Source organism: Bolinopsis microptera, chromosome 1 (assembly GCF_026151205.1).
Source record: "Bolinopsis microptera isolate Bmic1 chromosome 1, MBARI_Bmic_1.0, whole genome shotgun sequence".
In the NCBI taxonomy this organism is placed as follows: Eukaryota; Metazoa; Ctenophora; class Tentaculata; order Lobata; family Bolinopsidae; genus Bolinopsis; species Bolinopsis microptera.
The window spans coordinates 17,651,568-17,676,452 of record NC_087072.1 but is presented as its reverse complement, the minus strand read 5'-3'; the positions used below and the strand labels follow the sequence as shown (position 1 = coordinate 17,676,452).

The 24,885-nt window shown below is 39.7% G+C and overlaps 2 protein-coding genes across 3 annotated transcripts in view; one reads left to right on the top strand and one right to left on the bottom strand.

Annotated features, from left to right (window-relative positions):
* The window catches only part of LOC134816677 (uncharacterized), a 41,777-nt gene that overhangs the window by 9,056 nt on the left and 7,836 nt on the right, over window positions 1-24,885 (bottom strand). Inside the window, exons 13-27 of one of the 2 annotated variants that reach the window (XM_063825634.1) lie at window positions 23,303-23,417; window positions 23,008-23,102; window positions 22,647-22,724; window positions 22,203-22,342; window positions 21,770-21,877; window positions 21,454-21,604; window positions 21,156-21,311; window positions 18,792-18,839; window positions 5,141-5,320; window positions 4,859-5,003; window positions 4,582-4,713; window positions 1,209-1,382; window positions 970-1,092; window positions 648-797; window positions 317-453 (exon numbers count right to left, since the gene is read on the bottom strand). In XM_063825634.1, the coding sequence (XP_063681704.1) occupies window positions 317-453; window positions 648-797; window positions 970-1,092; window positions 1,209-1,382; window positions 4,582-4,713; window positions 4,859-5,003; window positions 5,141-5,320; window positions 18,792-18,839; window positions 21,156-21,311; window positions 21,454-21,604; window positions 21,770-21,877; window positions 22,203-22,342; window positions 22,647-22,724; window positions 23,008-23,102; window positions 23,303-23,417 (1,932 nt within the window). The remainder of the gene's footprint in view (window positions 1-316; window positions 454-647; window positions 798-969; window positions 1,093-1,208; window positions 1,383-4,581; window positions 4,714-4,858; window positions 5,004-5,140; window positions 5,321-18,791; window positions 18,840-21,155; window positions 21,312-21,453; window positions 21,605-21,769; window positions 21,878-22,202; window positions 22,343-22,646; window positions 22,725-23,007; window positions 23,103-23,302; window positions 23,418-24,885) is intronic. The other variant, XM_063825642.1, reaches the window with a different exon arrangement.
* Window positions 11,743-13,965, top strand: LOC134820775 (uncharacterized). Its single transcript, XM_063831369.1, has 2 exons — window positions 11,743-12,279; window positions 12,511-13,965. Exons 1-2 carry the CDS (start codon window positions 11,802-11,804, stop codon window positions 13,914-13,916), a joined length of 1,884 nt encoding a protein of 627 aa, XP_063687439.1. The 5' UTR covers window positions 11,743-11,801; the 3' UTR covers window positions 13,917-13,965.

Below are 24,885 nucleotides of genomic sequence, written 5' to 3'. Positions count from 1 at the left end.
TGGTTGTGATGGTATTAACTGTTATCAACTAGCTGAGCTTGAAATCGGGGATAAAGGAATGTTTTAATTTAGAATGGGGTCGGACGGCAGCTTCATTCATGCTCCGTTTGAGAACAATTTGATTACTGATTATGAAAAATCAGATAAGGAAAGTTCTAATCAGTCAATGAAGTGTGGCTTCAAGCCTCCGCTTAAACCATTCATAAACTAACTGAATAAATATTAATCTCTTTCCAAACCCAGCTTAAAAGAAGAACAACATAAGAATGTGGGGTTGCTTACTATACCCAAAATATGTCCGAAAAATAAAACTTACCCGGCATAGAAAGGAACAAGTTCCTTAAGCACCATCTTCTGAGCCTCATCGTAGTGACTCATATCCTTATCCATGTGACCACCTGGAGTGGAGAGACGGTGGGAGATCTTCTGTCCGATATCCACCGTTAGATCTACCTGTAGTTGCTGCAACGTCAACGTCAGCGCTCCCAAAAAGTGCACTTCTGCCACTTCTTTTTTAAGTTTATAGTGAATAGAGCATGCCCTTATATCCAATATTTTCACAAATTCCAGCCAGCTATTCTAATTGTTGTTCTATAAAAGTCCAGCAGCTGGAAGCAGAGAACAGCTCAATTGAATGAAGTTCTAACCTGTTTGCGCTGGGCCCAAGGCAGTTTCTTTTGTTTCTCAGTGGTGCTGGTGATGTCTATCTTACTCTGTACAGGACTTTCAGGGTTACTGGACTGTCCTTTAGATACCATTGAGGGGGTGGGGGACGCTGTAGGGGACAGGTTCACTGGCTGAGGGAAAAGGGGTTTCAGTTAGAACTTGCATCATATTGTATAAACGGATATGAGTTTTAAAATTCGTTTGAATTAAAATGCACTGCTAAATTTACGCATATTCCATTTATCTACTATAAAAACAATTAACTTGAATACATTCCATAATATGCAAATTCTTGAATAGTACCTTCTCCGGTGGAGGCTCTGTAGGAATCTGAGGGTCCAAGTAACAGTCGATAATAGCTTCCAACTTCCTGAAGATGAAGTCGTGGTCCGTATCTGTGTGGTGCATGTCCTTGTATCTCTGCACCTGTGGATATATAATATTTTGAGGCTTCACGAACATTATGTGCAGCGAATATTTTATTAACAACGAGAAATAAAACTTACGTTTATTATCAAACGCATTACCTCACCCCATCTTACCTCGACCCAGAAATGAAGGTCGTTAACAATGAGCGGATAACCATCATCAGGCCCATGTTCAGCCAGGTACTTCTCAAATAAGAGCAGCTCTTCTGGCCACGTCCCTGTCACACTCATCAGTAGGTTCAGGAGACGGTGGTAGAGCTCTTTAGTGGGGGTCGCTCGTCCCGGTACCTGTAGTAGGGTTGTTAGGTGTCATCAGACCTGGTACAAGTTTCAACAAACTTTCAATAGACACGGATTTCTAGTACTATTTTCTATAAAATTCAGTCTATCGCCATCGGTCAATATTCTGATATCCTATTCTCCCCGGTTATTCTCACTCACTATTCCTATTCCCATTCCCGTTCTTCCAATTTTTCACCTAAATTCCTCCAGCTATAGCTAACTCTGAGGAATTTAGAGAATACCAAATACATTAGCACTATTTCTGACCTATTGTAATCCGGTCGACGACCAAATCAGAATTAGAGTTTTAAACAGGAGTGAATTTGCACAAACTATGCAGTATTTTGGAATTTAGTTACTTTAATACTTTGATAATTTGAGCCAGTTTTCTTGGTGCCGATGGCAACTTTCGGCATGCATGTTGCGGTTGCACATTGAAAATAATTTACCGACCAACTTTAATGACAAGATTGTCGGCAGGCTGCAGGATACATAGTTACATGTGAACCGCAGGTTAACTGTATATGTGAACTGCAGGTTAACTGGATATGTGAACTGCAGGTTCACTGTATATGTGAACTGCAGGTTAACTGTATATGTGAACTGCAGGTTCACTGTATATTTGAACTGCAGGTTAACTGGATATGTGAACTACAGGTTAACTGGATATGTAAACTGCAGGTTAACTGTATATGTGAACTGCAGGTTAACTGGATATGTGAACTGCAGGTTAACTGTATATGTGAACTGCAGGTTAACTGTATATGTGAACTGCAGGTTAACTGGATATATGAACTGCAGGTTAACTGTATATGTGAACTGTAGGTTCACTGTATATGTGAACTGCAGGTTAACTGGATATGTGAACTGTAGGTTCACTGGACACGCTCCCGTTCTCGTTCTAATTTCTCATCTTAATTCTTGCACAATTCCCGTTACAGATTTACATCAATATATTACTTCTACAGTTCTACAAATACCATAAGACTGATCAACTATGCATGGAAATGGGTAAGTTAACTATATCATAGATTAGATCAAATATAATATGCGACAACTAATTGCATAACCACTACTGCAGGGAGCACCGCACCACAACTGCAGCTATAGCAACTGCCCTAAAAGAGGCTAACACTAAGATTAATTCAGAGAATACCAAAATAAGGTTTAGAATTTGACCACCTATTCTAATGGTTCTAGCGTCTTAGAATCGACTCGAGTTTTCTTAACTTGCACCTAATTCTGGCATTCCCAGAAGTGGGAAAATGCATTATAGAGCCCTGACTGAAACTCTACAGAACCTAGGTTACTAAGCGGTGACTGGTGGGACTGACAACCACATTGTCTAGATCTCCTACCACGTGGTATCACAGCAGAAACGCGGCTTGGATCACCTGCTTAGACCTCCCGTGGCTTCAAAGAAGAAGACCCTCAAGCTATCGCTCATTTCATTAATGCAAAGGTTTTAAGTTAAGGATGAGGAGAAACCAGGGTAGTCCGTAGCCGTAGTACTACATTGTATTATATTTTAAGTTTACCACAACACCTCGACACAGGCATTGAGATTGCATCAGAAGCAAGCATCCAATCTACTTAAGGAGTTGGAAGCAATCCTGAAAAAGAGATGTTCGAGAAAACTGATGACTTAAAGAGTTAAAGCAAAGAGTATCAGAGTTTGTTTCCTTGTTTCCCTTGACGGGAATCTAAAGCACAAAGATTTATAGTCTGCTTCCAGTAAATGTTAACGTTTCCGAACAAAATCTTGATTCCGTTGTGATTCTCTGATAAGTGGTTATGGGAGTAAAGGTACTATGACAGACTCTAGTGAGACTTAGACAGGTTTAAGAAGACAAGTTATTAAAAATGACGGAGTAGACTCAATCACGGTAACCTCTGATGGAGTAATTTTTATATTTTGAGAAAAGTTTCTAATTTTTAGAAAGTTTATGAACATAAAGTCTACGTAAAAGCTGTGGGCAAGTATGGCAACTAAAAAATTTTAGCTAAAACAGTCAATTTGACCTCATAAAGTTATTTTAGGAGTACAAAAACCTCGAATAATGCTAACTGCGGACAATTGGGCGACTCTTGTCCGAAATATAACCGAACCCTAACACTAACCTTTACCCTTCCTGACCTTTAAGAAATAGGTGCCCAAAATTTCAGCGGGGGCGCCAAATGCCCAAATGGTAACGCCACTGGGAATAGAATAGATAAGATAGAATAAGAAGGCATCCGCATCTTTGAGAGCGTTTTGAAGGTGTTGTCGAAAAAAACACTCTGTTAAGTTATTTTTCCTCTCACTACAGTTTGCTGTACATCACTACTTGTAGAACATTTCATTAGTTTTCAGAAATGTTTATCAGATTATGCTTGTGAAAATCTCCAGGGGACCGAATAAACTGGCACACCTTGTCGCGCGCGCCTTATGCGCGGCTAAAATTTACATCTTACTGGGCGCTTGGTCAAGGATTTCAGTCAATAACAATACGTTCGGCGATCGCGCGTGCCATACTACCACGAGAAAAGGTCTTAACATGCGGCAAAGTGATACAGTGGGTAGTAGAAATTTTAAACTACATTTGGAAACTACATGTGAATTGTGGCAAGTCAGCCGTAGTGCACCCGTCTGATAATGAAATCGCTAGAAAAATTAAGAATTGTTTAAGTTAAAACACCTGTTTAAAGAAGCTGGTGGTGGCAAAAAGTACTGATCAATATTTTCCTTTAATAGGCAAAGACTTACTGAGCTCGTAAAAAATCAATATTTGTGCGTGATCACAATTGAAGGATATTGGCTTTAAAAATCACCGGCTAATCAGAACAAAGTGGTATGCTTCCTGCTAATTCTTTTAACTTAACACTGAGTTGGAAAAACAAACTGACCAATGAAATTACTGATTATTTAATTAGGTTAATCGCACAAATCTCAGTAAATATGACCGCAAACATTTTAAATGTCCGATCAGTGGGGAGAAACAGCTACTACTACGATATTAGGTTGATTGTTACATTGGGTGAGCCTCAGGCTCGCTCAGCAAAAAGATCTAATAAATAAACTCAGCCAATCTGCCAGGCTATTAGCTCTATATCTCTTATACTCTAAAAGTGGTTAATTTGATGACTTTGCACCTCATTTGTAATTTACCTCTAATTTACCTCTTTAAGTGCTAATAGAGTAATAGATCTGACATCTAACTCTTACCTTTTTGCTCTTAGTTCCACGTCCTCGTCGTCTACCACCACCACCAATAGCAAATGATTGCTGACTGATACTTGAGTTCATATCATCTGAGGTGTTCCTTCTTCTCAGAGCTGCTTGAGCCAGCGGCAACGTCTGCAAGATAAAACTTTAGATTAGTTAAAAGTTACATTGGTTAAAAGTAACATTGGTTAAAAGTTACATTTGTTGAAAGTTACATGTAAAGCGGTATAAAACAAAGATTTAAGGCTATATTTTATTGTATAAGTAAAATTTAAACCTGGACAAACTCTTCAAAGACTTTCTCGACGGTTCCCCCACAGAAACTCATCGTCTTGGTTAGAAGAGGAGATGTGGGCCGAGCAGTCTGCTCTCGACTCATCCTCGAGGAAAGGTCTTGAGGGAAATTGTAGGGCCTGGCAATACTGACATGTACAATTTAGCTCGGAATACTTTTTAAAATTTATAGAGTATGTGTAATAGTAAGAGTATGCTTAAGAAATTGGAAAAGTCTGTTTTTAATCAACAAGAATCAAAAGTACGGACTGTGCTGAAAACCCACTTTTTGTCTTTCATCAGGAAATGAGTCCTGTGGATATGCTCAGCTTGCAAACTTCTCAGGTGCTTGTTACTCTGTTTGTTGATCTCGAAGTAAGACTTGAGATCTTTCCACAGAGTATACATTAGCAACTTCTCCCCGTTCAAGCTTCTATCAGCCCAGCTACTGAACTTATCCATCGCCCTGAGGGTGGTGGGAAAATGTTAAATTAGTATTGTTCAAGTAGTATTATATAAATCAACAATTTCCAACCTGCGTACAGACTCTTCCTAGTCATTAGTCAGGCTTGTTAGTTCATTTATCTATTTTTTATCTTAATGCTAGTCAACAATAACCCTAAATTAGCAACCAGAACTGTGCTGAGGGAAAACCGTGGTTCGGCTGTGATTAAAACCATAACCCCAGTTTGACATACAGGGTGGGCCAAAAGTACTATTTTCTTTCCCCAAATCGTGCGGTGAATCGGGGTTTTACTGTACAACCATAATTTCAATCACTGTCAAATAGGAATGGAGATCACTTTCTATAAATAGCACAGAAAGGCATCTAAATCATTTTGTGTTGTGTTAGTACCATGGATTATTTGAAATATAGTTGCACCGCTAATCTGTGCTGCACTTTATCTTCCTAATGTTTGAAAATCTGTGTATTTGATTGTAATGATCTTTAGATTGCCATAAACTCGGCCGATCAATTTAACTCTGGTCGCTACGTTGTGGAAGGAAAAGAATAGAGACTATGGAGCAAGTGATTTTAAACAATGTACTCCAACGATTCTCAACGGACATTTGTTCCTGAACAAAGCACAACTTAGTCCTCCTCCATCAGACCGGTGCACCTAAAACTGTACAACAAAGCGACTGAGCCAGCATTTGTGACACCGTCCGAGAGAAGAGCTGATAATTGATAAGTTTGATTGTTTAACCCCCTAATTAACCGTGCGGGAAAAACAGCTGTTACAAGAAGTGAGAATTATATAAGCCACCAGCAAACTGCTCTGCTCATCACACTTTCAACCAGTACTGAACAACAACTTTAGAGATGAAGCTGTTCCTGACTCTTTTGGCACTCTTTGCCGTCTCCACGGCTACACCTGTCTCTCTGACTCACCAGCAGGAGCTCGAGTCAATCGCTGACTTCCTCGCTACTGTTAGGAAGATCTACGACCAGTTTGTGGAAAGAGGCTCTGACTTTGTCTGCAGTGCCAAGCTCCAGGAACTACTTGACATTTTAGGACTCCCTGAAAAACTTGATGGTGCTGTGGAACTTGCCCAGCAATGGCTTTGTGGCGAGCCTGAAGCCCTAATGTTCAACCCTCACCTTCATGATGCTGCTCTCCAGGGCTTCACTGATGAAGTTAAGAGGATCTACGCTCTAGCTAAAGCCTACGGAAAAGACCTCATCTGTGGATCCAGTCTTCATGATCTTCTGGACCTCTTTGGAGTCGATGACAGACTTGATGGAGCCGTAAAGATGGTTCAAGGATGGATTTGCGGAAGTTCTGATGTGGTAAAGAGAAGCTCAGAAGTCGACCTGATCTTGGAGGAAACTTTCTTGGATGCCATCAAGAGGATCTACAGCGAACTGAAAGGAAAGGGTAAAGATTTCGTCTGCAGTGCAAAGCTCAACGTTCTTCTTGAAATCCTAGGACTGGACGAACGACTTGCCCCTGCCGTCAAGTATGTACAAAACAAACTGTGCTCTGAATCTGAAGGTCTTCAAAGCAGTTCTCATCTGGAAGCCCTCGAAGCTTACGCCGTAGTCTGGAGCGATGTCTGGGAAAAGATCAAGTCCTACAGTCATGACAAGCTGTGCACCACCAAACTTCAGGATCTTCTCGATATTCTTGGTTTCCCTAATGCTTTAGATGGGGCCGTCGAAATGGCACAGAATAAAATTTGTGGATTCTTCTCTGTTAAAAAAAGAAGCTCAGAAGTCGACTTTATCTTGGAAGATTCCTTCATTGACACAGTCAAGAGGATCTACAACCAGCTGAAAGAATGTGGAACAAAATTTGTCTGCGGTGCCAAGATTCAAGAGCTCATGGACATCCTTGGAGTTGACGACAGACTGGACAGTGCCGTAGCGTACGTCCAGAACAAATTCTGTGGAGAATCTGATGCCCTGGTCAAAAGAGACGTCCACTCAGCAGCCCTCCAAGCTTACGGAAGCGTGTTCGGAGACATCTGGGACACTCTCAAGTCTTGGAGCCACGACAAGTTGTGCACCACCAAACTTCAGGATCTACTCGATATTCTTGGTTTCCCTGAGGCTTTAGATGGAGCTGTCGAAATGGCACAGAGTGCCATCTGTGGAATCTTCTCTGTTAAGAAGAGAGATATCAAGATAACCCCAGTGATGTATCAGCAAGCGGTTGGAGCCTTCAAAGACACTGTCAAAGATATCTACGAAAGACTGAGGCCCTACTTGAAGGCGTTTGTCTGCAGCTCAGGTCTCCAAACACTGATGAACATTCTTGGAGTACCTGATGACTTTGATGGTGCTGTTGAGATTGCCCAGGAAATGATCTGTGGTCGTGCAGCTCTTAGCTCCGCTCTCATGGTGAAGCACACCGCTGCTCTGCAAGGATTCATTGATACTATCATGGGCGTATTGGAGCAGTTCTATACCCTAGGACAGTCCAAGGTTTGCAATGCTGGTATCCCTGAACTTCTCACCTCTCTAAGGTTACCCGAAACCATGGTTTGGGCTGTTGAAATCGCAGTCGACTGGTTCTGCGTCTAAAGAAAGACGAAAAGAAGAAAAATATAATTAAAATTTGTTTATTTGGTTTGATCATTGCATTTTAGTAAATGTTTTTAATGTGTTCCAAAAAATGTATTCTATCGACCAACAAAAATAAAACATTCATTACACGAAAAAATGACTGTGCAATAGATCCATCACATTTAAAATGAATTTAAATATAATAAAAGTTCTGTGGATACTAGATTGTGAGACAGGCCATGTATATTGTATAAAGACATTTCAGAATCTGTAGCTCTAAAGATTTCCCGCGTCGGAATCAAGTTAAAAGAGTTAGAAGGCCATAACGGATGTCAAATATTGATGGAAGCCTATCGTTTGAGATTTTAAATGCTATCTAGTTAATGAAGTCAAATTTAGTATGGACGTTCTTGTTCTATGAGCCTTATCACTTAATCACTTTGAATGTACACTAAGTTCAGAATAAAATAGCAATAATATATATTATTTCAGTTTGCCCCTTATTAGTTACTTTTAACTCTTAACTCTTAACGTAACAATCTTAAAGAGAAGGTGATCATTTTGACCGATTAAAATAATCTACAAATATGTCGGTTTAGTTTGTAGCCGCGAATAATATACGTGTATCAAGAGTACCATGTGTATCAAGAATTAATACGCAATACCCCTCAAGAATTGCCAGCTGAATATAACAAAATATCGTGTCATTATAAAGATTACGACATAATACGTGCATAAAAGGCTCCTAATGGGGCATCTTAGACGCTTTACATGCTATTTAAGAACCAGATCACGCGAAACTTTGTATAATGTGCATTCCCCCAAGAGCTTTCTGCCGGTTCCTTGACCAAAATTTCAGTGTGAGTGACAAAAGTCACGATATATGAACTGGAGGCTGAATATACCGGTGGGACATTTTCAGATTTCAGCTTTACATGACCCAAATTTCAATGTTTTGACTTAATTTTTCTTGAATGACCATTGAGCAAGGTCACCGAGGATAGCACAAGACACGATCGAGATTCTGAAAGTTCTATTCTCAAAAAAAACTTTGATTAACGGAAAATGATCAGAATAGAAAAAGAGATTTTGTAAGATTTTTCAGTTCAGTAGTTACACTTTTCAGTTCAGTAATTACACTTTTCAATACGTTGTTGCTCGCTTATCTGTTACTTATCACTACGTTGACAAGACCTGCTTGATTTACCGATGGCGTGGTTTTGTGATGTATAAATTGGAGAAATACGTGGCTTATAAGCTTGATGAAGTGAGAGATGATGGAGCTGAATGGATCCGGGGTAATCTCAGGCTGGCTAAGGCAGATCATGTTAACGCGTGTACAGCTCAAAGTTTCAGTGGTAAAAGAGAAATCTCCAGGGAAGTCATGTGGTAACACGACATCTGTCCAACAGCGACATCTGTCCGACAGCACCATTTTCTTGTGTTTGAAGTGATATCTCAAATTTGGCACATAGAAATTCACCCAAACTTGCACAAATTATTTGTCTTAAAGCTATCTTACTATCTAGAAAGTTTCAAGAAAATCGTATCGTTGGATCTCCAGATATATGCCTTGGAACCACTGCAAACCACCGAATTGGAGATATTTTGTGTGTTTAAGGTGATATCTCAAATTTGGCACATAGAAACTCGCTCAAACTTACACAGATTATCCGTCCTATAACCACCATACTTTATGGAAAGTTTCAAGAAAATCGTACAGTAGGATCCGGCACAAACTATTGTCCGAATAACCTATTTTCTGAGTCGGACAGATGTCGCTGTCGGACAGATGTCGCCCAACCAAGTCATGTCTAGGAGTCTTGATGCTGCGTTAAAAATTATGAATAGACAATCGTTGTACATTGATCAGCTGGAGAAATATTATCAGAAATTGCACTCCGATGTAATTTACAGTCAAGGGACAATAGTTGATCTGCAGAAAGAGCTGCTAGTTTCCAAAAACAAACAGCTTGAAGACTTGAAATCTGTGGGTGTAGACTGTAGCATCTGTTGAGGATACTGTGAAATCAGAATTGAATACTTACAGCGCCGCGGTAAAGGAATCAAAAACCTCAGCAGTAGGTCCTTTGTTGGATTCGGATAGAAAAATCTTAAAGAATGTCAGTAAGTATTTTGTGGCAGAAGGAGACCGAAGTCGGAATCTAATGATATTTGGTCTTAAAGAAGAGAAAGGTGAGCTGTTATGTGACAAGGCCGGTCAAGTGTTGTTGGAACTTGGTGAAAAGCCAAAAATAGAAGCTAGCAGAATTGGTTTGAATGAACCCAAGGATAAGAAACAAGTGGCTGAAAGACCTGTTAAGGTGACTTTGACGAGCTCCACAATCGTGCAGCAGTTTTTTGTTAGAGCAAGGCATCTCCGTAGCTCTGAACGTTTTGGTAAAGTCTTTATCAGTCAAGATAGGTCTCCAGAGGAACGTGCCGAGCAGCAACAACTTGTTTTAGAACGCAAAAAGAGATCGAAAGACGAGCCAAACAAAAGACACTTCATCAAAGGAGGCAAAGTGTGTAGTGTGGACAAATAAATTATCTTGAAAACTGTTCATGAGAAACTTTTTGTTTATATTTTGAGGACTCGGTTAATGTGATGTTAGAAGATTCACTGAGATAATATTTCACATTTTATTTTCCATGAAAGTCTTTGAGATATAAAATTTATTTTGACATGTAAGCAGCGAACTTTTTTGATTTACCACGTTTTCAGACTACTGAAATTGGGGTGCAGTTCTTTAATCATAATATTATTTGTATATAACTTTTTTTGTAAATTGGTCATTACCGGCACCGTCCGGTAAACAACAAGAAAACCTTTTCTGCCGTCTCCTTGACCGAAATTTCGCGGTTTAGGCTGAATTTGTTTTAATAGTGACCAATCAGTGAGGTCGGTGAGAGTAACACAAGTCGCTATCAAAGTACTGTAAGTTGTATATCCGGAAAAAACTTTGACGGAATTAAAATGTTGTAAATGGTACATTTTCAGATTTCAAATTTCAGATTTCTCCTACACAAATTTTACGGTTTTGACTGAATTTTTCTTCAATAATCAATTAGTGGATGGATTAAGACATGATTTAAGCTAGATTACCCAAAAAAGTTTTGATAAACGGAAAATCATCAGAAAGTCCTGAATTAGTTGGGGAAGTTATTTGTGCATGGCACCAGACTGTGTTGTTAAAAGTGCCGAATCCCTCTGTGCTGATTATGAAAGAGACGTTGCTTCATCCCTCTCAGCTTATAATAGATGGGAAGATTGCTGAATCTGAATTATTTAAAATGGTTTTTAAGCACATTTGTCAGAAAACAACAGAATAATAGTGATAATTCTTACCCCTCCATCTTCATCTTAGATGAGGGTATAATGTTAACAGTATTTTGACACCTGGAGTTTAAATTTTATCAAAATAAGAGCATTGATATGCTACCTTCGGCCTTCCATCCTGTATAAACTAAATACATCGAATAACCCAATTCTTCAATAACCATCCGTTGCTATCAAAGTTGACAAAGTACCGCCTAGATTAAGGAAATTTTACCTCGTACTTGTTTATCATTCAGGATTAAATTTTAATATTTCTCAAAATCATCGAACTGTAGATAATATAATGAGTTGAATATAATTGCAGATTAACTGGCCTAACATCTGCCATAAAACATTTTAACCGTATTAAACAACATAGTTTTAAACCAGTTTGATTTAAAACAAAGGGTTAGCTACTAGGACAGGTGCCCCTGTGAATCGAGACAATGCAAATCTTTGAAGCCTTAGAAACCTTGATAACAAAAGATTATGATTGTTGTACCGCCCTTATCAAATGCTGAAGATAGCAGCTGTTCCAATGATAGGTCAGTATATAACCCCCTGGCAAGCTGCTCTGCTCATCCCACTTTCAACCAGTACTGAACAACAACTTTAGAAATGAAGCTGTTCCTGACTCTTTTGGCACTCTTTGCCGTCTCCACGGCTAAACCTGTCTCTCTGACTCACCAGCAGGAGCTCGAGTCAATCGCTGACTTCCTCGCTACTGTTAGGAAGATCTACGACCAGTTTGTGGAAAGAGGCTCTGACTTTGTCTGCAGTGCCAAGCTCCAGGAACTACTTGACATATTAGGACTTCCTGAAAAACTTGATGGAGCTGTGGAACTTGCCCAGCAATGGCTTTGTGGCGAGCCTGAAGCCCTAATGTTCAACCCTCACCTTCATGATGCTGCTCTCCAGGGCTTCACTGATGAAGTTAAGAGGATCTACGCTCTTGCTAAAGCCTACGGAAAAGACCTCATCTGTGGATCCAGTCTTCATGATCTTCTGGACCTCTTTGGAGTCGATGACAGACTTGATGGAGCCGTAAACATGGTTCAAGGATGGATTTGCGGAAGTTCTGATGTGGTAAAGAGAAGCTCAGAAATCGACCTTATCTTGGAGGAATCTTTCGTGGATGCCATCAAGAGGATCTACAGTGAATTGAAAGGAAAAGGTAAAGATTTTGTCTGCAGTGCTAAACTAAATGATCTTCTTGAAATCCTAGGACTGGACAAACGACTTGCCCCTGCTGTCAAGTATGTACAAAACAAACTGTGCTCTGAATCTGAAGGTCTTCAAAGCAGTTCTCATCTGGAAGCCCTCGAAGCTTACGCCGTAGTCTGGAGCGATGTCTGGGAAAAGATCAAGTCCTATAGTCATGACAAGCTGTGCACCACCAAACTTCAAGACCTCCTTGACCTTCTTGGTTTCCCTGAAGCTTTAGATGGAGCCGTCGAAATGGCACAAAACAAAATTTGCGGATTCTTCTCTGCTCAAAAACGAAGCTCAGAGGTCGACTTTATCTTGGAAGATTCCTTCATTGACACAGTCAAGAGGATCTACAACCAGCTGAAAGAATATGGAACAAAATTTGTCTGCGGTGCCAAGATTCAAGAGCTCATGGACATCCTTGGAGTTGATGACAGACTGGACAGTGCCGTAGCGTACGTCCAGAACAAACTCTGTGGAGAATCTGATGCCCTGGTCAAAAGAGACGTCCACTCAGCAGCCCTCCAAGCTTACGGAAGCGTGTTCGGAGACATCTGGGACACTCTCAAGTCTTGGAGCCACGACAAGTTGTGCACCACCAAACTTCAGGATCTACTCGATATTCTTGGTTTCCCTGAGGCTTTAGATGGAGCTGTCGAAATGGCACAGAGTGCCATCTGTGGAATCTTTTCTCTCCAGAAGAGAAACTCTGAGGGAAGCTTGATCCTCGAAGAATCTTTCCTTGAAACCATCAAGAGGATCTACAGCGAACTGAAAGGAAAAGGTAAAGATTTTGTCTGCAGTGCTAAACTAAATGATCTTCTTGACATCCTAGGACTGGACAAACGACTTGCCCCTGCCGTCAAGTATGTACAAGAGAAACTTTGCTCTGAATCTGAAGGTCTTCAAAGCAGTTCTCATCTGGAAGCCCTCGAAGCTTACGCCGTAGTCTGGAGCGATGTCTGGGAAAAGATCAAGTCCTATAGTCATGACAAGCTGTGCACCACCAAACTTCAAGACCTCCTTGACCTTCTTGGTTTCCCTGAAGCTTTAGATGGAGCCGTCGAAATGGCACAAAACAAAATTTGCGGATTCTTCTCTGTTCAAAAACGAAGCTCAGAGGTCGACTTTATCTTGGAAGATTCCTTCATTGACACAGTCAAGAGGATCTACAACCAGCTGAAAGAATATGGAACAAAATTTGTCTGCGGTGCCAAGATTCAAGAGCTCATTGACATCCTTGGAGTTGACGACAGACTGGACAGTGCTGTAGCTTACGTCCAGAACAAATTCTGTGGAGAATCTGATGCCCTGGTCAAAAGAGACGTCCACTCAGCAGCCCTCCAAGCTTACGGAAGCGTGTTCGGAGACATCTGGGACACTCTCAAGTCTTGGAGCCACGACAAGTTGTGCACCACCAAACTTCAGGATCTACTCGATATTCTTGGTTTCCCTGAGGCTTTAGATGGAGCTGTCGAAATGGCACAGAATGCCATCTGTGGAATCTTTTCTGTTGAGAAGTAAATGATAAATTTAAATTTTTGTCGTTATTTGGTTTGATCATTGCATTTCAGTAACTGTTCTTATTGTGTTCCAAGAAATATATTTTATCAACAAAAAAAAGTAAAACATTGGTCTGCACGATGAGGTACTGTTGCTCAATATACTCATCACATTTAAAACGAATTTAAACATAAGAAAAGTTCTGTGGATACTAGATTCTGAGGCCATGTATATTGTATAAACGTATTCAGGTAATATTTACTACAGAAAGAGTGCTACCCTCGGACACCTCCTAATAACCGCTCAAGAACAGGCAAGAGCTGGTGAAGCTCCATATTGATGGAAGCCTGCTATCTGAAATTTTTAAACGCTATCTAGTTGCTGGAGTGTAATTTCAGTATGAAAATACTAAAATGAGCCTAATCACTTTGAATGAAGTCACAGATTATCAGTCACAGGGTATTACTATTAGTAAAAGAGTACCAGTCTTTATAATTTGTTAAAAACCTAAAGGAAAATGAACAGCACAATAATTGGTTATACCTTATTACACAAAATTTGTGGCGACACTTTTTTTTCCCTTTTTTAAAAAGAGGTTGGGCCAAGATAGCCCACGAGAGGATAGCATTGAGATGCTCTGCCTACCTCTGGGGTGTGGCAACCCTGGGGAAGGTTGCCGGTGAAATCAGAGTGAATGGTGGAGGATGGTGCAAAAGTGACATGAGTCAAGATGATACGCTTAAGTGCCATCTGGGTTTGAAAAATTAAAATGAGACGAGACAGCTTATGAGTTAATACTCGAAGTCACCCCGGTCTGATCCTGCTCTTCCGGCACAATTAAGCGTTTGGTGCGGTTTGTGAAATAGACAATTGTGCGACACTTAATTGTGCAATTTTCGTCAAAATCGCCCAAATTAAGTGAACAAACATTAAGTGACGAATAATTTATGTGCGTACTAATAAAGTTCGAAGACTTAGTTTTACGGCCGTATCTACTATGGGATGCATGTAATTTGGTTTTGTTAACCACTCACTCCGATTCTCAGATATAAGCGGCATATTTTGGCGACCACCGAATAAAATCAAAATAATAACAGCTCAGTAAATGGTGTCAACAATACTACTGTTAAGTGAAACTTATACCCAGTGCAGTAAGAAGCGTGAAAAGAACTATTATATAAAGAACCCAATAATAAGATTTAAATAAAACATAATACCGAGAAAATCAAACCACCAGTTTTATCTGTCAAAACTGAACTTAAACATACTCTAGTTTAAATATATCCTTAGAATAGAGCTTCTCTAAATCATATTGTGACGAATTGAATAAGTATGTCTTTAAACATAATATCCAGTATCCACTGTATGACACATTTTAACTAAATTAAAGTTGAAAATAAAACTTTGCGATAACATATTATTTAACAGGATCATACCAACAAAAATGATTTAAAAGATTAAATACCTTAATGCGAGAATGTGGTAATCTGTGCCCATAATAAGAATTGTCCCAACATTTATTGCACGCAGCCATATCTTTCACCTCGTTAAGTTAATCGAATAAGTCTTATTTAATCGACCACTCATCTTCTACCATCACTATGTTAGTGCCTTCCACTTCCAGCTCATCATCACTTCCTGACACGAGTAATCTTTCAAGCAATCTTTTCCAATCCTCCAATATTTCTCTCGAATCGAATGTGTTCTACCGCTATTCACTAAGCCATATTGATATACTGACTCAAATTTTATATGAAAAAAAAACCTCGACTCACACTTCCTTCTATAAGAAAAGCGGACAATTAATAAAGTGAGCACAAATGTACTGTTGGACGACATAATATGTGAGGTTGAAATTTCAAGGTATCATCAGAATAGAAGGAGTCATTTTTTAATACCTTACTCGGGAATATTATAGCGGGTTAATTTATGACTGGGAAAATTAATGACCGGGAAAAATATGGCGGACTTTCCCAAAACCCGCCAAATTATCCCGGTCATGTATTTACCGGTGGCCGACCTTTCAAGTTTTTTTTCAGAGGTCAACAAATTTTCAACCGAAATTTCTGTTTTTGTTACTTGTTAAAGAAGTTATTTCAATTTACAGTTACTGATATTACTCAGAAATAGAAAAAAAGACACGTCTATTTAAAGGAAAATAAATCTATAGCAATAATAAGTCAAATCTTCATTAAAGCGTATTCTCATTCTCATTATCGCTAATGTCCCCTCTCTTCTCTACGATTCACTCATGGGCAAGAGAAGTGAGAATCACGGTCCACCCTGAAATCTGATTTCTACAACCAAATTGTGATTTTTATAACGAAATTATGGTAGCAACCGCCAATAAAGTTACAGCCCTCCATCCACTGCTTCAAAAGTCTTCTCTAGCACATATGAGACTTCAGGTAAAATATGATGATCACCACCCCCTTGGAACCCCATAATCTGAGTCGGCGGGTTTTTTTATGACTGGTAAAATTTTTGACCGGGAAAAATATGTCGGAATCTTCCAAAACCCACCACTTTATCCCGGTTATAATAATCCCGAGTAAGGTAGAAGCTTTTCTGCCGTTTCCTTGACCGAAAATTCACAATTTTGGCTGCATTTTTTACCAGTAACCAATCGATGAGGTCAGTGTGAGTAACACAAGTCGCAATCTAGGTACTGGAGGATGACTATCCGGAGAAAGCTTTGGTGAAAGGAAAATCATAAAAATTTCAGATTTCAGCTTTCCACGACCCAAATTTTACTGTTTTTACTGAATTTTTCTTCAATGACCAATTAAAAAGTACACTTAGTAGAGGCTCTTACGGGCAAAAAGACGTGTTTTCTGCTACGAGTTTAGAGACCTAACCGCTAATTGGACACAATAGTATGATGTCTAAGGATCGATAATATGTTAAGAAGTATAAATTTGGCCTTATTAGTCACGTGCTATACCAATGCGCGTTTTAAACTTTGACAGTCTATTACTCTAAGGCAAATAAAGTAATTATATCCATATTTTGTCAGCAATAAGATCACATTATTTTCTATTTAGTGTGAAAATATGAGCTAGAACGGACATAATCTCGCTGAGTTATAGCTGTTTGAAATTTATGATGAACGCGCGGGTGCCAATTGATAACAACTAAATGCTTTTGCGCGTAGTGCGCGTCGAAAATTTGGCAAAAACGCTTGCGGAGTGACAATATTCAAACTTCGATTAAGTATATGAAGTGGGTACTTCTCGGAAAGGAAAAATTTAGGCAAACACGATGTGACTATTTTTGGGTTGATTTAATACAACTGCAAAAAATTATTCAAACTTAAAGCAAAAAAGTCAAAATTTTTACCACTTTTTTGGATTTTTACCTCAGAACAAATAGAGGGATTTGTTTTATTTTTATACAATCTTGTGCGGCTGTCTTTTAGCTATCTTTATGCAAGTTTTGCCGACATGCCAACAAAATTAACTTGCTCAAAATATCAAAAAACATGGTTTTTTGGCCTATTTTTGGCCCAAAAATCGGTTTTTTGCGATTTTACCCCAGAACAATCAGTCCAATCATCTTGAAACCACTTTCAATCGATTCTACGGTCAAAAATACGTCTAGTAAGGTGTATCTGGGGTCCCTAACGTATCGAGCAGACAATGCCCGTAAGAGCCTCTACTAACTGTGGAATCGTGGATGGCCCAAGACAAGATTGAGATACTGAAAGCTAAATTACCTTACGGGACATATTTATGTTCGACATAATTCCGGTGACCTAAATGATTTGGGAACGAAAATATGGGAATTTTTTCTGAAAACCGCCACATTTCACACCCCAAATTAAATTATGGTATTTGGGGATTTTTTCATTTCCTTATTTTACAAAAATGAAACCCAATGTTCGAGAAGATTAAATACAAAGATCTTCTCTCCTCTGATCAGCTGTTTCATCTTGTAAACAATTTCTCCGGAGCCTTTAAAAGTTAGCCTCAACTTAATATATAACTTATAATCCTCCAGAAGGTATAGGAGACCGACAGTGTCTGTTTAGTTATCTTCCACTACTCCCGAAATTTCACTGCCGTGGCCAATAAAGTAGTGACAGAGCATGCTTATTTTTAATGGAACGTGTCCAAAATCATTTTTAAAGCAATTCATGATCGAATAGTAGTGTTAATTAATAGTTTGATAAATCGTATTAATAACTTACCATATTGATCAGTTGATAGTAATTAGTAAATCGATAAAGTCATGAGTAAGGAAAATACGTAAAAAATAATTTTGGTAAAATAATGATGTTGACCTAAAGTTTGGTAGTCCGAAAATATGGTGTTTTTTTCCAAAAACCACCGACTTTCGTACCATTTAAATATGTCTCGTAAGGTACCCAAGAAAGCTTTGATGAACAGAAAATCGTCAGAACGTCCTGACTTGGTTGGAGAAATTATTTGTGCATGGTACCAGACTGTGTTGTTAAAAAGTGCCCCATTCCTCTTGATCTCTCTTGATCCCTCTGTGCTTTTAATGGATAGAAAGTTTGCTGGATCGTGCCGGGAAGTAGGGATCAAGTGTTGAATCCATCTGAATGGGCCCAGGAAATATTTTAAATATTTTAAAAACTGCTTTTTGAGCAGTGCTGTTAGCTGTACCCGAGAGTGAGGAGTCTTGTCTGACCTGTTATTAAATTGCTGTTTATGTACAGTGCAGTAGATAATAGTGGTTTGCTAGGCTTCAAAGAAATAAACAGGGACAGTTTTTTTTTCTTATAAAGACAGTTTTTTACAAAGCATACGAGAAACAAATTTTACGAGTTGGGTACTTTCTTTAAACATCAAATTTTTAAGAAGAAAACTACTTTAGGCTTGATTTAGACGCGGCTTTTCAAACATAAACATCAATAATGGTGATAGTTCTTACCCTTCCATCTTCATCTTAGATGGTATAATGTTTACGGTTTTTGGAGACCTGGAGTTCGAGTTTATTTTATCAAGATAAGAGTACTGATAAGATACCTTCCATCTCCATCCTGTATAAACTAAAGACATATATTTACCCAATTCTCCAATAACAATCCTTTGCTGTCAAGGCTTACAAAGAACTATAGGTGGAGTTCAATATAATTGCAAATTAGCTGGCCTGACATCTGCCACAAAACAGTTTAATCAAATTAAACGGCATTATTTTAAATCAGTTTTGATTTTAAACAAATGGTGACCTACTAGGACAGGTGTCCTTATGAATGGAGACAATGCAATTCTTTGAAGCCTTGGAAACCTTGAGAGCAAAGGATTTTCATTGTTATACCGCCCTTATCAAATACTAAAGACAGCAGCTGTTCCAATGATAGGTCAGTATATAACCCCCTGACAAACTGCTCTGCTCATCCCACTTTCAACCAGTACTGAACAACAACTTTAGAGATGAAGCTGTTCCTGACTCTTTTGGCACTCTTTGCCGTCTCCACGGCTAAACCTGTCTCTCTGACTCACCAGCAGGAGCTCGAGTCAATCGCTGACTTCCTCGCTACTGTTAGGAAGATCTACGACCAGTTTGTGGAACGAGGCTCTGACTTTGTCTGCAGTGCCAAGCTCCAGGAACTACTTGACATATTAGGACTTCCTGAAAAACTTGATGGAGCTGTGGAACTTGCCCAGCAATGGCTTTGTGACGAGCCTGAAGCCCTAATGTTCAACCCTCACCTTCATGATGCTGCTCTCCAGGGCTTCACTGATGAAGTTAAGAGGATCTACGCTCTTGCTAAAGCCTACGGAAAAGACCTCATCTGTGGATCCAGTCTTCATGATCTTCTGGACCTCTTTGGAGTCGATGACAGACTTGATGGAGCCGTGAACATGGTTCAAGGATGGATTTGCGGAAGTTCTGATGTGGTAAAGAGAAGCTCAGAAGTCGACCTGATCTTGGAGAAATCTTTCGTGGATGCCATCAAGAGGATCTACAGCGAACTGAAAGGAAAGGGTAAAGATTTTGTCTGCAGTGCCAAACTAAATGATCTTCTTGACCTCCTAGGACTGGACAAACGACTTGCCCCTGCCGTCAAGTATGTACAAGAGAAACTTTGCTCTGAATCTGAAGGTCTTCAAAGCAGTTCTCATCTGGAAGCCCTCGAAGCTTACGCTGTAGTCTGGAGCGATGTCTGGGAAAAGATCAAGTCCTACAGTCACGACAAGCTGTGCACCACCAAACTTCAAGACCTCCTTGACCTTCTTGGTTTCCCTGAAGCTTTAGATGGAGCCGTCGAAATGGCACAGAATAAAATTTGTGGATTCTTCTCTGTTCAAAAACGAAGTTCAGAAGTCGACTTTATCTTGGAAGATTCCTTCATTGTCACAGTCAAGAGGATCTACAACCAGCTGAAAGAATATGGAACAAAATTTGTCTGCGGTGCCAAGATTCAAGAGCTCATGGACATCCTTGGAGTCGACGACAGACTAGACAGTGCCATAGCGTACGTCCAGAACAAACTCTGTGGAGAATCTGATGCCCTGGTCAAAAGAGACGTCCACTCAGCAGCCCTCCAAGCTTACGGAAGCGTGTTTGGAGACATCTGGGACACTCTCAAGTCTTGGAGCCACGACAAGTTGTGCACCACCAAACTTCAGGATCTACTCGATATTCTTGGTTTCCCTGAGGCTTTAGATGGAGCTGTCGAAATGGCACAGAGTGCCATCTGTGGAATCTTTTCTATTGAGAAGAGAGATATGGAGATCAGCCCAGAGAGAAACCTGCAATCTATTGGAGCTTTCATGAAGACTGTGAGGATCTTAGTCGGCAGACTGCTTAAAGACTACATGAAGGGACTGATCTGCAGTTCCCGTTTACAAGAACTGATGGATCTCTTGGAAGTTCCTGATAGTCTCGATGGAGCTGTGGAAATGGCTCAAAAGTTCATCTGTGGTAGTGGAATCCTCTCCTCTTCCCTTGTGACTAAAGACTCAGCAGCTCTTCAAGGATTCATTGACACCATCATGGGCGTTGTTGACCAGCTCTCTGAGCTGGGACAGTCCTACGTATGCAATGCTGGCATCCCTGAACTGCTCACCTCTCTAGGACTACCCGACACCATGGTATCAGTGGTGGAGACTGCAGTGGACTGGTTCTGCAACTGAGAAGAAGACGACAGAAGATACAATTGACAAAAATTTAGATTTTCTTCATTTGGTTTAGACGATACATTTCTGTGACGTGTTTTAATCGCTTCTTAACCTGATGACCAGTTTTCTAAATATTAATTTGCATAATAACAACGATAATTAAACTCACGGTCTGTTAGTTAGCGCGTCTTCAAGAACAGGTATTTGCATGTTGGTATAGTCCTCCTCCTCCAGCTCCTCCTCACTCTCACTGTCAAACACTGTGTGGATCTTCTTCTTTTTCCCTCCTTTCTTGTGCTTGTGAGTTCTGTACCTTCGCCTGTGTCTGAATTGCCATATAATTAGTTTAAAATCATGAGAAAACGATCCGGTCACACTTCACAGTTAAAATATCTCAATAACTTGCAAAAAATAAAATCAATCTGACAAACAAAATAAATTTATAGGATGCAAATTTAAAGACTTACTGGTTAGTCCTCTGGCCCTGCATCTGGCGTATCCTAGTTTCCGTCAGTTGTTTTATCTGTTCCATGATGTCAGGTCTGGACTCCAAGTAAACCTCGTAGTCCTCCTGGATATACTCCTTCCAAGCTCGCTTTAGGAACAAGGTTACGTTTCCTGGTGAATTAAGTCTAGGTAATGTCTAGGGGTGATGTGCAAATTTTAATATAGGTTCTAGAGGAAGTGTTCAACAATTGAATCAAAATCAATATATATTATGATAAACTCTAATTACGATAAAGAGAATAATATGATAGAAGAATTATAAAGATAAAGTCCAACCTTTAGCAATATCAAATACACTGTAAGAAACATAGTCTTTAGTGGTGAGGAGTGCTATCCTGATATCTGTAGTTACTGCTGGTCCTAACCCTACTGAATGTGGGGCACCTGAATAAAGGGTTTAGTGGTGATGAGTGCTATCCTGATATCTGTAGTAACTGCTGGTCCTAACCCTACTGAATGTGAGGCACCTGAATAAAGGGTTTAGTGGTGAGGAGTGCTATCCTGATATCTGTAGTTACTGCTGGTCCTAACCCTACTGAATGTGGGGCACCTGAATAACGGGTTATGGAACTTAGCTTCATTGAAAGTAATATCAACCATTATGTGAGATTGAAGATATCTTAACACGTTGATTCCATTTCAGTTCACTCTAAAAAATAATATTTAAAGACATCTCACATATTAAGATGATAATGCATCTTGTACTTACCAGGTGCCATGAAGTTGTGCCATATCCTCCAGCCAGCCCTCTTCAGGATACCCCTGTCAGCCTTGCGCTCCTCCATCACTCTGTACTGAGTTACCTCCTCACAGAACGACAGTATGTTTATCATCTCTGTGTTACCGTGCCTGGCAGGATTCTCTTTTTAGTGTTCTCTTTTTAGGGTTCTGGGTCACTTGAAGTGCAAAATATAGTGGTATACTAGTATTGTGTTTGTGTCTGAGATCAAGACTATTTGACCTGTTTGTCAATCGATATAAACAGAAATGAGAAGATTGTGTTATTTCCAGAGGTTTAAGATGCAAACTTTATCAGACAAAACTATAACTACTATGTAATGTTCATTGGGAAAATTTGCGAGTCGACAATTTCCAGAATTAAAAATCACGCGACTTTTATTAATGTGGATTACAATTAGTGTTATTAAATCACCTAGCCAGCCAGCCTTTGAAGGGTCCTCCAGCATTTTTATCACTCCGTATTCCAAATATAAAGTGATCTTTCTTTGAGCTGTAATAAATTATTACCTATATATCATAGTTAATAATAAATAAATAAAAGTCACAGAAGCTTAAGAAATATGTTATGAGCCGTGACAAATTATAGTTATAAATAAATAAGGTAAAGTCATAATAACTTAACAAACAGTTCTATGATTTAATTTCTTGTTATTCCTACACGCGAGCCTAACCCTTCATGTTCAGTAAACTATTTTCAACACATGAAATTTTGGTTAATAGTAATCACCCTAGTTATTGTAGTTACAGTGCTCTGTAAGATAAGGGGGAGGTACCTGACAATAGAAGCGGACACGTTCCTAAGTTTCCCACTGATAATTCTTTGGTCGTGTTCCTTAAACATCTCAACCCAGTTCACTGTGTCGTTTATCTGAAACACACGAGTCAGAGGGTAGGAAGTTTAGTTGCCATGGCATATTTTAGTGGTTACCATGGCTACCACCATATTTTAAAAGTTACCATTAGGAGACGTTTTCAAATTTTTTAAAGTCAGCTACGAGATTGACAAAACATTGTGTTGCGGTTACTAATCAGTCAACATCTTTAGCAACTTTAGTTAAGAGTACAAACCACGGTAGTGAGATTGCTGAGTTGCAGAGGATAAGATCTGGATACCAGTACTGTAGGCAGGAAAGGTAACTTCAACTGCTCTTCATCTAAATCCAACTTTAGCTTACCGTTTTCCCTGTCAGGAATTATAATCTTAGCAATAAATGGCAATTTGGTAATCTAGCTAGGCACACTTGGGGCACAGTTGGGGCACAGTTGGGGCACAAAATTATATTCCCTGAGTTGGGGCACAGTTGGGGCACAAAATTATATTCCCTGAGTTGGGGCATAAAGTTACTTGGGGCACACTTGGGGCAGATGCAGTTGGGGAACACTTGGGGCACACTTGGGGCACAAATGACTAAGGTAAACAATCTTCTGGTGTAATAATAAGTAACAACGTAAACGTAATTTTTAACTTAATTAAAAATAACCTAATTCCTGAATACCAATACATTAAACAACTAAAACATTAATAAAATCATACATTTATACGCAAGATATCCCTCTGCAATTTCCTGCACCTCCTCTGGATGTTCTGCAACAGCATCAGTGTCCTGGATGCCGCCCGACTACTGTCCATGAACACGAAAACAGTCCGATCCCTTTTCAATGCCCTTCGTCAGTGCATGGCTGAAGACATCCTGGAGGACGGAGCTCACAGAAAAATTGGTGGACCCGGCCATATTATCGAGATCGATGAATCGAAATTGGAAAGAGAAAATACAACCGAGGAAGAAGAGTTGTTGGTAAATGGATACATGGGGGATTTTGTAGGACTACAGACGAGTGTTTTCTAGTGGAATGTCCTAACAACCGGAGGGACCACCACACTCTCCTTCGCTTGATAAAGCTCTACGTTGCCCCAGGAACCACCATCTTGACTGACAAGTGGAAAGGTTACAGTGCTCTTCCACGGCATGGATTTGTACTTCTAGTGGTCAACCATTCGAGAGGCTTCGTTGACCCCCTCACTGGCGTCCACACCAACACATGTGAAGGGATGTGGTTTCACGCAAAGAAACACATGCTCCGTGGCCATGGAAGGACCCGTGCAGACTCTGAAGCCCTAGAGATAGCCCTCTGTGAGTTCATGTGGCGAAAGCGTCATAACCTCACCCGATCGGACTCATCTGTGAGAAGAGCCTTTAATAGCGAAATCCCTAAACTTATGAGAAGAGTATTATCCTGAATAGTTGAATGTATAATTTTATTAACTTTAGTCTTTAATGTATTCAGGAATTAGGTTAATTTTAATTAAGTTAAAAATTACGTATACATTGTTACTTATTATTACACCAGAAGATTGTTTACCTTAGTCATTTTTGTCCCAAGTGTGCCCAAGCTGGTCCCCAACTGTATCTGCCCCAAGTGTGCCCCAAGTGTGCCCCAAGTGTGTTTAGTTTACTAAAACTGTGCTTCAGGTCATTTTTATGCCTCAACTGTGCCCCAAGTGAGCCCCAACTGCATCTGCCCCAAGTGTGCCCCAAGTAACTTTTTGCCCCAACTGTGCCCCAGGAAAAACAATTTTGTGCCCCAAGTGTGCCTAGCTAGATTACCAAATTGCCCAATTAATAATTATACAAATTACTTGCAATTTGATT

What these genes read in the sequence shown, in the direction of transcription:
- LOC134820775 (XM_063831369.1), top strand. Translation starts at nt 11,802, where the DNA reads ATGAAGCTGTTCCTGACTCTTTTGGCACTCTTTGCCGTCTCCACGGCT. An exon ending in TTCTGATGTGGTAAAGAGAA is followed by an intron (nt 12,280 to 12,510) that starts GCTCAGAAATCG and finishes AAGCCCTCGAAG; the next exon opens with CTTACGCCGTAGTCTGGAGC.